The sequence below is a fragment of the Lepisma saccharinum genome, assembly GCF_977018435.1.
Source record: "Lepisma saccharinum chromosome 12 unlocalized genomic scaffold, izLepSacc3.1 SUPER_12_unloc_1, whole genome shotgun sequence".
Classification (NCBI taxonomy): domain Eukaryota; kingdom Metazoa; phylum Arthropoda; class Insecta; order Zygentoma; family Lepismatidae; genus Lepisma; species Lepisma saccharinum.
This window is the reverse complement of record NW_028142891.1, coordinates 15,997,275-16,010,541: the sequence shown is the minus strand read 5'-3', so window position 1 is coordinate 16,010,541 and position 13,267 is coordinate 15,997,275. Positions and strand designations below refer to the sequence as shown.

Genomic DNA, 13,267 nt, shown 5'->3' with positions numbered 1-13,267 from the left:
AATATACCTTACGTACCGCTTTTAAATTGAATGCACTGTATAAATGTCAAAGTCACTGACAGGGAGAGCTTTATTAGTGGGATGTACATTGCCAATATAAAGAATAAAGAGAGCCCAAAATGGCTAAAAGATAGGTTGCCATTGATAGAAATGCGTTCCATTTCTGCAATAGTTGATATTAGTAATTACATTATGATATATTTTGCAAGCAGGCTAAAAGGGTGTAACATAACATTTTCATAGGGCTGACTGATATCGATGTACCAGTAGGATTTTATTTACCGATACCGGCACATACTTTTCCCACGTTTTGATATTCACTGGGTTTGCAAAAATCTAAATTTCCATATATTTTACACCCATATTGTGCCAGAAAACTGTATTTGATGAATGCATGACAAGCATTTTAATATTCTAATGCAATTCTTGAATATTTGAAGCAAACTCTGATAAATTAATGCTTATAAAAAACAACCCGGTATTTTAAATTCAATTTCAACTTTATGTGTAAAATAACAAATAAAAAAATGAACTTGAAAATGTCATAGGTTAAAACAAAGTCAATGGGAAAAGATTGTAGACACACAATATGGGGGACATATAATCCTGCCTAGGGCATCAAAATACAGTTCTGTGTATAAGGACCAGAACTGTATTTTCACCAAAAATAGGTTACACTGGCATTTCATAGACTGCTAATTTTGAACACTGTTTCAAGGAAAATGTACATCTGTTGTTGTACACAAACAAAAATATATCTCCTTTGAAAGTAGTCCACACTTACTTTACTGAAGGGTCACTTGAACCACTTTGAGTGTCCATAACTTAATGCAAAATTAATAATAATCAAGACTACAAGGTGCTTTTTTTTTAAAAAAAAAAAAAAAAGATGATTATTCATAAAAAGTGATGACTTGCAACAGTGATCGGATCGTGTCTGCCCAGTAACATCAACTATTCCATTGGAGATCCAGCAATCATATTTACGCCACTCTGCTATTGATTTTCCTGAGAGTTTAGATCATGTTAAAATAGCTGTGCAACTACACAATCCCGCCAGTTGATAATAACAATGTGATTCGATTTCTCAATGCCAAGTTCAAAATGCTGACAAAATTTACTGAGAATTGTGTGAAGTGTATGCTCCGAGCATAATGTAAAGCAAAAGTTGAAAAATGGTGTCTTGCGTTCACACCCACCAAAGGCGAAAAAGTTCAAACTCCATCTGCACAAAACTTTATGGCGACTGCTTTCTGGGACCTACAAGGTATTCTTTTGGTGAATTTCATGGAGCCAGGGAAAACAATCACATCACGAGCATACTGTGAAACATTATCGAAACTAAGATGTGCCATATAAAACTGACGATGTGGAATGATGTGCTCAAGAACTGTTCTGATCCACGACAACATTACATTGCTGCCTTGATCCTCCAGACAATTTAGAGGTTCAGATGGAAACTTTTTGATCACTTCCTTACAGTCCGGACCTTGCACCTAGTGACCATTACATCTTCCTGCAAATCAAAAAGTGGCATGCGTCTCAATGATTTGAAGAAAACTAAGCTGCTGAAAACGGCAGTGTTGGAAGGGCTGAACTCCCAGGCAGTGAACTTCAATGCAGAGGGTATAAAAAAGCTTATACCACAGTACCACAAGTGCTTAGAAAATAATGGTTACTATTGAAAAATGAAGTGGATATGTACGTGTATGTAACCACTAATACAGTGTTGCGGCATGTTTCTTGTATGATACAATCGATTGGCCCTTTTTTTAAATACAGCTTGTACATATATTCTTCTTAAATATAAGTACTTACTTGGTATGTGTTGTCAAAACTGTCGTACATAAACCTTGTTATCAAGGAGGTTTTGCCAACTGAAAAGAAAGAAATTTGATCAATGAATGAATTACTAGAAAACTTTAGGAAGTGTTTTGTATTTAATAAATGTATGTTTATTACTTTGACACATTTGAGTTAATCTTTTTCCTAACATAGATCTACGTTTTAATGCATATATCTAGCGGATGAAGTGCATACAAAATTAATGCACAAGTTAATTTTGAACCGGGAGCCCAATTTTTTTCTCATCACAAAACATACATGAAAAAGATTAATGTCATTGCACCAACATTATTAAATAATTAGGTATAAAAATATGTTTTCTTCTCCCAAACCATTGCTATATCAACAACTCAATGACAGATATCAGAATTAGATCAAACACTGACTTGCATCTTATTAGCATGATAGCTTACACTTGTCTCGAGAATCTGCGAAGAAGCCCATGTGTAACAGTAGACTGATTGATTGATTTGGTGTTTTAAGTCCACTTTATGCACGTAAGGCTAATAGGGACTGGACCTACAGTTTAAAGTGAGATCCGAACCACAATGTGCCTCAACCGGGACCCCTTGATTACAGTAGAGAATGGGAGAACGCAAGGGTGGAGAAAAGCAGTGCGTGTTGCTGGAGCCACATTTATCCCTCAAAGCACCCAGTTCCCCTCTTGTGAACTCATTGGTTGAGCCCTTTGGAGTTACTCCACAGAGTCCCAGGACAGAGTGTAGGTTCTTGTACAGAGTGATAAAAATCAGTTTAGACCAGGGCTAGGAAAAAAATAGAAATAAATCACCTAAGTGGCAGCCCCTTTTCCTCAGAAGCTAGATTATTATTATTATTATTATTGCAAATATGGGCTAAGAAAAGCCATAAATCCAATTTAGATAAAGCCACATATTTTGAAACTTGACCTTGAAACATTTAATTTATTAATACAAAATCGGATCAAAACTAATTAATTCTTGCACTGGAGAGGCCTTCCTAAAGAAGGCTCAACTGCTGACAGCACAAGCATACATTCTAATATATGACCGACAGACACTATCATATTGCTGCAGATTTTAAAACAGTGCAAAAATTTATAATGGTATGTTTATTATCCTGATTTAATGATAAAGGAAACACAAAAAAATATTTTAAAAAAACATGTACTGTACTCTTTTCTTTTTTTAAAAAAAAAGTAACAAATTTTCATAAGCAAACTGGAAATATTTTAATATATAAATTTTTTACAACACAAATTTGAGAATTGAGGCACCAGGTAAAAGATTTGCAGGTGACATGGTGACTGGGCACCCTGTATTTGTCTAACCCTAATTTAGCCAGTTGGAACATTTTTTAGAACACCACTGTCAAGATACGAAAAGAAATATAACTTGCAAAAGATGATAAAAAATATGGAACGTTGTCTAGTTTAATTCCTCAGCTTATCACTCAAATAACTGTTATCTTGATAAATTATTACATAACTTGAATATTTCACATACTTATGTTGAAGCAAAATCCAATTTCAATACATACCTGTACAAAGAATTAATTATTGACTTGGCATTAGTAGAGTGAAAAAAATATCACGATTTAGGTACAAAAACTTGGCACATTTTGTGTACAGTACATATATAAAATGGTATTTATGGACCCAAAAACTATTATGCAATACAAGCAAAGAAATATTCGAAAGATGTTACTACTAAAATCCTACACATAGAAATTGAATAAAGTCATTCAAAACAAATCAAAACCATGAATAACTACATTTCTAGCTAGATCTATACACAAAACATTACCCTTTCAACCCTTTAAGTAGGTATGGATATATCCATCATGACAACTTACGAGGTGTGGCTAGAAAAAAACCGGACTGTTGCTACAAAATCTTTTATTGGTTATTTTGTACAATACGAACATTACCCCCTTCAAAGTACTCCCCTGCACTATCGATACACCGCTCCATACGAATCTTCCATTGCTGGAAATCATTTTCTGAAACCATGTTCATGACCTCTGTCGCTTTTGTTTTCACAGATTCTACGGTCGTAAATCTGTTTCCTTTCAGTGCTGATTTGACCTTTGGGAATAAGAAAAGTCGCACGGAGCAAGATCCGGCCAATAGGATGGATGCTCTAACATTCGGATTCCATACATGGCCAAAAAAGCCTTGACTGACAATGCCGTGTGAACAGGAGCATTGTCCTGATGAAGAATCCATGACTTGCTTTTCCACAAATCAGGTCGTCATCTTCTTACTCGCTCACGAAGGGTCATCAGCACAGTAATGAAATAATGTTGGTTGACAGTTTGACCTTCGGGTACCCAATTCGAATCAATTCACCGACATTTGCAATGTTTGATACTGTTTTTGACGTGCAAGGCCGTCCAGGATGCGAGTCGTCCGCGATCACTTCTCGTCCCTCTCTAAACCTTTGAAACCACTCAAACAATTGAGAGCGTGATAAACACTCATCTCCGTACACTTCCTTCAACAAAACATAAGTTTTTGTGGCAGATTTTTTCATAGTTTCATAAGAAACTTCACATTGATACACTGTTCCACTTTCACACTTAACATTTTTCCGACGGAGCACAGTTGTACGGTTCACTTCGTCCACAAGCTACAGCGGAACTGAGCACCGCGCACCCTGGGAAATTACACAGTCGATAGGCAGGATATCACGTTATACACTCATGCACCGCTTGACCTTGACTTGCTTGTCGTTTCTCGACAGCAACATCAATCCGTTTTTTTTCTAGCCACACCTCGTATCTACATCAATCCTAGACATTCTATGGTTAATACAGCATGTCCCAAAATTATTATCAGGGTTTCAAGTGGTTGGAATAGTGCAACAAACAAAGGTGAATGCTTATATTATACATGAACAACAAGAACAACTGTGGAAGTTTGCTACCCTTCATTAATTTCCCATCAGTCACAGCGGTGGAGGTACATTACAAGATGGAGACTCCCGTGCAGAGGCTCTTTTGTGCCACTGAATTTGCAAGGTGTGGTTCTCCTGTTTCAGTTTAGCAATTTGGAAGTGATCCTCCGTCCGATAACATTCGTCGATTGTTTAATAAGTTTCAAACAACTGAATGTGTCTGCAAAGCAAAGAGTTCTGGACGTGCAAGTGTGTCAAACGAAAGCATCGGATTACTGGATGTGTGTGTGCCGTGTCACGAAAGGTGCTCTCTCCTCACACTGAACATTTTTAAGGTACAATATGTAAACTTGTTGAGTTGTTTACTCCCATATAAGCTTTGTCCTTGTAAATTAAATGACTATGAAACACCGATAATCATTTTGGGACATGCTGCATATCACAAGCTACAGATATGCTTCTTTCATTTTTCTTCCATGAGATGTCACTCCTCCGAATATCCAAAGTATTTAATGTGTCATTATCACCATGAGATGGAGACACTGCTTCCACATTGGCACACTGCTAGCTAGCTATGAGGACCGGGGCATAAGTTATGGCAACTATTTTCTTTCATGAGATGGGACGAGCACTAAAATCCGAAATATACAAATGGAAGACAGTGTATGGTACTGTGGAATGTATGAACAATGTGTATCATATGTAGGATAGGGAAGGGAGCAAAATATCCTTAAAGACAGCATTATGCCAGTGTGTGTATACGTTACAGTGTATTTTACCATTACAAGAAAAAAGGCGCATACTACAGTAGGGCACTTTCCCACGGTGTCCCCAGCTCCCTGTGGCATTCTCTGACATTTCTCCATTGAAGAATGGCTATTTTGATACACGAACACTGTTCACGTGGTATGTGAGCAGATGACTCAACAATGAATTACCACTGCCCTCTATATAATAACCATTAATCACATTTTGGCTAATAAGTTATGATTAGGGAGTGGATTTTTAGGTAAAAATGGACATTTTTCTCACTTCAGAAGTCGACCATACTCGCTAGGAGCCAGCCACATCGTTGCAATGTAATCTGCGAAGTCTTATTTCACATAAAAATGCATAATTTTACCTTTAGCACATAAAACACATATTTCTAGGGAAATTCCATAAAATGAAGCTTCATATTTTTAGGCAGCCCAGACATAATAAAGTTTCTGATTACTTTATGTAAATGCATATTTCAGAGATAATACATAAAATAGGCAAAATAAGCAGTAAATTACTATCCTATTCGAGACTCTAGAACACACTTGTCACTACTACAGCACTTAGAAAGGTTTGAGTTGATGTTTTAAGTCCACTTTCTGCACAGTCAGGCTAATCGGGACTGAACCTACAGCTTAAAGTAGAATCCGAACCACTGTGCTTCCACTGGGTATCGAACCCGGGATCCCTTGATTACAAGGCGACGACGCTACACTGAGCCATTGAGGAGGCTGCACCTACAATGGAGCTGCTGAACTACTGACCTACAGTTTAAAGTATGTAGGATACACACCACCATGTGCCTCCATTCGGTTTCGGTGTACGTGTGCATGGCTTCCTGCACTTCAAATGCATGTGCACTTCCCCCACTTCATATGCATGTCTGGCAACGTGTTATGTGGAAAAGTCATTTTACAATACAGGTCATTGATCAATATGAAAATGTACTTCGTTGCTCATTGTACGAGGGTCACTCTGAAAAGTTTTGAGAATGGAAGCCTTAAAATGAAAATAAAAATATTTCCATTACATCTTCTCAAAGTACTCTCCACCACACTATACCTAGGTACAATGTGTCACCCATTCAAACCACTTTTTGAATGCTGAACGACATTCGGCATGCTACGAAGTCACTGTTCATAAGCAGAAACCGCAGCTTCAGGTGAGTCAAATCGACGACCACAAATGTTTTCTTTCTTTTTAGGAAAAAGAAAAAAAAATCACATGGGGCCAGATCTGGGCTGTAAGGGGGATGGTGTAATTTTTTTTACTTTTAGAAAATCTGTTGTCTCTCTTGCGGTGTGAGCAGAGGCATTGTCATGTTGCAGCATGATTCCACACAGGCCTGTCTTTGGACTGTTCCTCCTAAACGCATCGAACACTTTGGGCAGACATTTTGTGTACCATCTTGCAGTGACTGCTTTTTGTTCTTCAAGTGGAACTGTCACAATGTGCCCCCTAGCAGAGATCATCTTTTGTCAACACTTCTTGATCTCTCCACTCTTGTTGGAGGATCCTCCCCTGAGAAGACCCAGACTGATGACTGCTGCTTCGTTTCAGGATCATATTTGGTATATCCCGCTTTCCTTACCTGTTATGATGTTAAAATATTAGTTTATATTCCTCCACTGTATTTGTACAACATTTCCTGGCACCAATCCACTCGTGTCCTTTCCTGCTCATTTCTGAGGTTGTGGGGCATCCAGTGACTGCAATGTTCCCGACGTTAATTTTTTTATCTAGGATCTGTCTAACTGCTGCCGATCCCATATTTAAGTTTGTATGAATCTGCAAATATGTACATCGTTGATCTTCTTTCAACATTTGTTCAACTTTTGCCACATTTTCATCTGTCGTGGGTGTTGCAAGCCACCCTGAACGATCTTCATCTTCAAGGGAGTCCCTTCCTCTCTTAAATTCTGCACAGTTTCACGACACTCACTCTTACCTAAACCAACTTTGAAATCATAAAAAACCATAGCGTGGAAATGCTCTCGTTTCAGATCCATCCTTGCTCAAAATGAAACCTCAACTGCTGCTGTGTAAACTATCATGCTGACTCAGCCCATTGTTGGAGCAAGTTGAAACTTGCAGAGTTTGCTATTGAAATGCCAACCTAAATATAGAAACACCAGCAGGGTGTTGTGTTGGCTTATTGTTGTCGATTCTCAAAACATTCAGTGACCTTCGTAATCAACCGAATGCAACTAATGTCCTGCTGTCACTGGTAAGCATCCATCTATTTGTAAGATATAAATTTGAATGAAAATATCTGACTTCTAGCCACACATTTCCACTGTTTTTAGAACATAAAAAAAATATTACATTTTAGATATATTTAGCACGTAAAAATCCACTCCCTATTGATGATAGATTAACACACTCAAAAAAGAGCACCCAATCCCAGACCGGGATTCAAACCTGTCTTCTTGCATTTTCCACAATGGCTGTAAGCAGCAAAAAGGAGTAATTTATCTTCTTTGAGTATAGAAGTTGAAGAGTCAAGAAGTGTTAATATTTAAAATTACCCACATATGGGGTTAAAAGAAAGGATGGACAGGGTTGGTTGATTGATTAATTTGGTTTATATTATTTCGCTTATCTGGCACTTAAGGCTAATTGCAAAGATGAGGATGATTGTCGATGAGCTGAAAATTGATGAAGGGACACTCAAGCACACCCAGGACAGGATTAGAATCCAGGACCCCTGGGATGGTAATACAGTGTGCTAACCACTCTGCCACGGAGGTCATCTGAATGGATAGGGAAAACATCAATCAGAGAAATGGGGGAATTCACATGAAAAACCTGTAGTTGTCTACAAGATTATGTTAAAAATACAGAACATAAATGGTACACAGAAATATACAACATGGTACAAAGTGATTGATTGAATTATTGTGTTAAGTCCACTTTATGCACAGTAAGGCTAATCGGGACTGGACCTACAGTTTAAAGTGGGATCCGAACCACTATGCCATGTGCCTCCACCAGGTATCGAACCCAGGACCCCTTGATTACAAGGCAAGAACGCTACCACTGTGCCATCGGGGAGGCTATACAAATTGATTGGTTAGGGTCCCAAATAAACAAATAATATCTCCAAAACTAACATTGGAACAGCAATTAAAAAATAAACATTTTTTTAAAAAAAATTGTTTATCTAAAAATATTACAGGAGTTGTATATCTTAGGGTACTACATATCCTGAAAAGGGGAGCACGGCATTTTGCTTCTTGAATGTTTTTTTAAATCCATTTTTTGAACAAATTTGGAACCATGGAAATGTTCTGCAACAATCTGGAACCCTCCAGAATGTAACAGAACCTTCTTGAATTTTTCACTAAATTCTGGATGTTTGGCCTAGCATATGAAAGAAAGAGCCCGTGAAATTCACAGTTCAGTTCACCAAATTTGTGGTCCACCAGTACTTGAAAGCTCTTGTGCACGGATTTATTGATTGGTTTAGTTTACTTTACTTCGCGTTTTGTGCCTCTTGGCTAATTGCGAAGATGGGGATGAGTGATGAAATTGATGAATGGACATTCACAAACAACCAAGCCCGAACGGGATTCGAACCCGGCACCCTTGGTGTCCCAGCGCGATGTGCTTACCACTCGGATTGTGCAAGGTTTATTTCTAATAGCACATTTATGTCATTACCAGAATATTAAGTTTATTCCTGTATAAAGGGGTCCATTTTTGCTTCTCAAATATTTACAGCAGAATTAATCAAATTTCCATGAATTTCATTACTCACAGAATAATTCTTACTTCAGAAAGTGTCGGTAAATAAACTCTAAACGTCATGATTTTGTGACAAAACAGAGTAGGAAACATGAAAATTTGCATTACAATGTGATATTCCACATTTCGTGTTTTCGTCAAAAACCAAATATGCATGCCTCTACATATTACATTTCCTTTCATATGAGCTTCACCCCATTAGTACATATATTTTGTTTCCTCTCTTAGAGGCAAATAAACTCTATTAAATGATTACCAGATTAATGTACATTTACCAAAAGTGAGTCTGATATCTACAAAATCCTTATGTACATTATTCTATAAATTATTTCTTTAAAGCAATTTAAATCAAGTGATTTTTTTTTAATCAGTGATTTAAATCAACCTTGCTGTAAAAAGTGTCATTATAATTAAACTCTAAATAAATATGACACCTGGTAACATTTTTTCAATATCCCTTGCCACTGCAGTTTGAGTATAAGGAAATTACAACCACACACTATCATTTTCTCCCGGACATTATTGAACATTTACTAGTTGTTTCCTTCATACTGGAAATGACAGATGATCATATTAGGAGAATGCTTGCAGGGTCAGAGGTGCACAGATGCAATCACGATGAAATAAAGCATAACTGGGAAATCCCCCAATATATGGGATAAACAATACATGCCTTAAATCGAAGGGCAATTACAAAACTGAAATAATTCTTGGAGCTTTCCTGGTGGCGAATATTGGAGAGGTTTTCTCAGGCAATCAGCCAGGTGATTTCCAGATTTCCGAGCTTTTATTATCAATTTCCGAGCTTTTATTATCAATAAATCACCAAATTACTTCGACCGTCTCATCAAAGAAGCAATAGCCATTCACGGGGAAAAGGAAAACCTCAACAGACAACAGGATAGTCGACTGGGAGTGCAGAGGTCAAAGAAACGTCACCTGATTGCACTCTACCTACACTGGACCCCTCCCACTTCAGCCTATCCGGAAATCACGTGGCTGATTGCCAGAGAAAACTCTTCAATAACAAGACTGTTGAACCTTTTGACACAGCACTTTAGATCACGAAAATTCCCTAACTTCTATGAACCTATGCAGGCAGTCACAAGCACTTCTTTTGATATGCAACTAAGCATTCTATAAACAGTCTATAGAAATGGGTTGATCAGAAAACAGTATTAATAATCATGATTGAGTAACTGTTCCGAATGTTTAATGTTTTTTTTTGTTCTCCAAAGTTTCGTGAGAAAGAAAGGCCGAAGTACCTTTTGTTATATTGCGATCTCATCATGCTCCGAATGCAATTTTAACATGGTTTGATTTACTTACATCTGTTACCACATACTGTGGAGCCTTAGCGATTACTTAAGATTTATTCAATATATGCTTTCGTAGTTAGGTTAGGCAGGCCAGGTTTGGTTCTCTTAGTATTAAAATAAAGTCCTTCAATGCATTCTACTAAGGTTCCCACTAGTCTACGATACTTACAGTCGCTTGTCAATGTAAAATACATTGTCCATGGGAAGCGTGCATGCTTGCGTAAGGTAATTTATAAGTAGTTATTGTTTTTTTTTTCAACATAAATAACTCTTTTTCAAAATCCAAACAGTTCTCATTACTTTAAGGAAGATTCAAATTTCATGTGACAATGATTTCCAAAATTCTACGATAATTAGTCTTTCTGCTAGGAGAATTTGAAAGAAATCATAAAATATCAGAACCGAAAGAAGTACTGCATAATTGAAATTATTGTTGTTGTAAATTTGAACCTTGGAGAAGAGAGAGATAGAGAGGAAAAGATAGAAAGAAGAATCGGTTTGGAGTTCCAAAAAGTACAATTTACTGATGAAAAGATGACATAAAAAGTACCTTATGCAAGCATCCATGAATCGCATTTTTCATTCATAGAAGAAAGAGAAAATACCACAAAATTGATGGTAATGATTGTGCTGAAATTAGTTAGCATTGTTTGCAGTTCCAAAAAGTCCTATTTACAGGCGAAAATAAGTTGTAAAAGGTACCTTATGCAAACATCCCCGCTTCCCATTGACAAGGCACTCTTCCATTCCACCTCTCTCTCTCTTTCTCTACGGGATGAAAATTCGGTAACAGTTTGTTATATCGGAGATACATTAAAATTGGAAATTTTGTGTTTAGGTTCTTACTTACCAATTGTGTATTGCGGAATATAGTTCAAGATGCTATTATGCTTTTTACACAATTTTTCACATAGAGAGTAGTTTTTGTTATTTCTCTTTTCGCTTCCGTAACACACAATATGGCGGGCAGAGGTTGACTAGTGTTGTAGGTATGCAGTGTTTCCACCCTTCATCAACAAAAAAAACCTACTATCATGTTCGTCACGTGTGCAAATTATACATTATGCACGGGTAGCCCCACGAACCATTTCCGATAAGGTTAGGTTAGGTTTGGCTAGGCAAGCATAGTTAAAAAAAGGGGGGGTTGGAAACACTGACAGGGGGTTACGTCATCAAACGTATAAAGCATCCGTTTCACGTAGCAAAAGCAATGGCACTTGTGCGTTGGTGAGATATTTCTCTTGAAAAATACATGATTTCCCAGTGAAATACATTCCACGATGAAAGAAAATACCTCAACGAACGTTGGAAACCTTAGAGAAACTCATTTCTGTAAGTAGTTTCTTCTGTAAAAATGAAGAAATGTGTCTCCGATATAACGAACTGTTACCGAAAAATCTATCTGCAGACTACTGCCAACATGAAGGGGTGTTGTGCCCGAGACCAGCATGAACATGAGATGTTGAAAGCATTCAGGAAAATTATTGTAATGCTAAGAGCCATAAGCCTGTCCCTCCTAACCCAACCACAAAATAATTTAGTGCCCTAAACCTGACTTGCCTAACTTAACTATGAAACATCTTTGCACCACACAGATGTGACCTCCCTACCCCTGTGAAAAACTTGAACAATTTTAGTGGGTTGGAAATATTGTTATTCATATGAACGTTTCTTGTTGTTTTTAGTGTGCGGAAATGCACTATAAGCGAGTAATTGGTGACTTTATGTGGTATAATTTATGACATCATGCACACAAGGAATGCCTATGTTGTTAGGTTAGGCCTGTTAATTTGTTTCTCTTAGCATAAATATCATTGAAGTGAACATCGCAAGTGGAAAGTGTGCTACCAAACATGTAGTTACATCGCTCTGCAAGATTTCAAATTTACGATTTCTCCAATATAGAGCCTGTGTGTACATTCGTGCGTTGCTAAGGACAAGAAATGTGTGAAGTGTAGCAAAAGTTATTTTTGAAAATTTACTTTTTTTCCTGGTGATGGTAATTACGCGTTATCCTTCGATATCTGCCGTTGATTTCTTGAGTGTATGACGAAAATTTCTTCAAATAAGTGGCGAAAGTGGTCCAGGATGCGAAGAATTCAACGTACCATGGTCACATTGGTGTGGATAAATATCTCACTTATTTATGATTTCCGCATGTTTAAATCACTTTCAGGCACCTTAAAACATTTAAATGTGCAGATTGGAAAGAAAAAAATTGGAATTTTCGAGGGGGGTATGATCAGTCACCAGCCCCAATGGCAGCAGCAATCCAAAACATAGATAACAGTAAACAAATGGCTGATTGCAAGAAGAGAATCAAAGGAGTAATGAAAGTGGAAATCCATTCTCTGGCAAACATGCAGTAAGTAAATCACTAAAGCTCCGAAGTGTGTGTCACAGTCATAGATAGAAGTCGAACCATGAAAAAAACTTTGTTCCATGATGAAATCAGAGTTAAACAATCGGAATGTGGCCCAAACAAGACTTGCCTCAAGGAAATTCCCATTACCATTATTATTTTTCTTTAATGAGTACAGTATGTGTTTTTGTTTGTGTGTTTCAAGCATCATGTGAATCAATCAGAATAATAAACACATTACACACTTTTCCACTGCTGCCAGCAGAATGTTGAGTCAACCATATATTAGAATGTATTGCATAGTTGTTCATGTTGTTACCGGTTGAGCTTCTTCAGGGTTGCCATATTTTTAGTTTGAT

The 13,267-nt window shown here is 37.3% G+C and overlaps 1 protein-coding gene across 2 annotated transcripts in view; it reads right to left on the bottom strand.

Annotated features, from left to right (window-relative positions):
* The window catches only part of Rab6 (RAS oncogene family member Rab6), a 158,229-nt gene that overhangs the window by 143,700 nt on the left and 1,262 nt on the right, over positions 1-13,267 (bottom strand). For both annotated transcript variants that reach the window (XM_083115782.1, XM_083115783.1), the window contains exon 2: positions 1,819-1,877. In XM_083115782.1, coding sequence (XP_082971908.1) covers positions 1,819-1,877 — 59 coding nt within the window. The remainder of the gene's footprint in view (positions 1-1,818; positions 1,878-13,267) is intronic.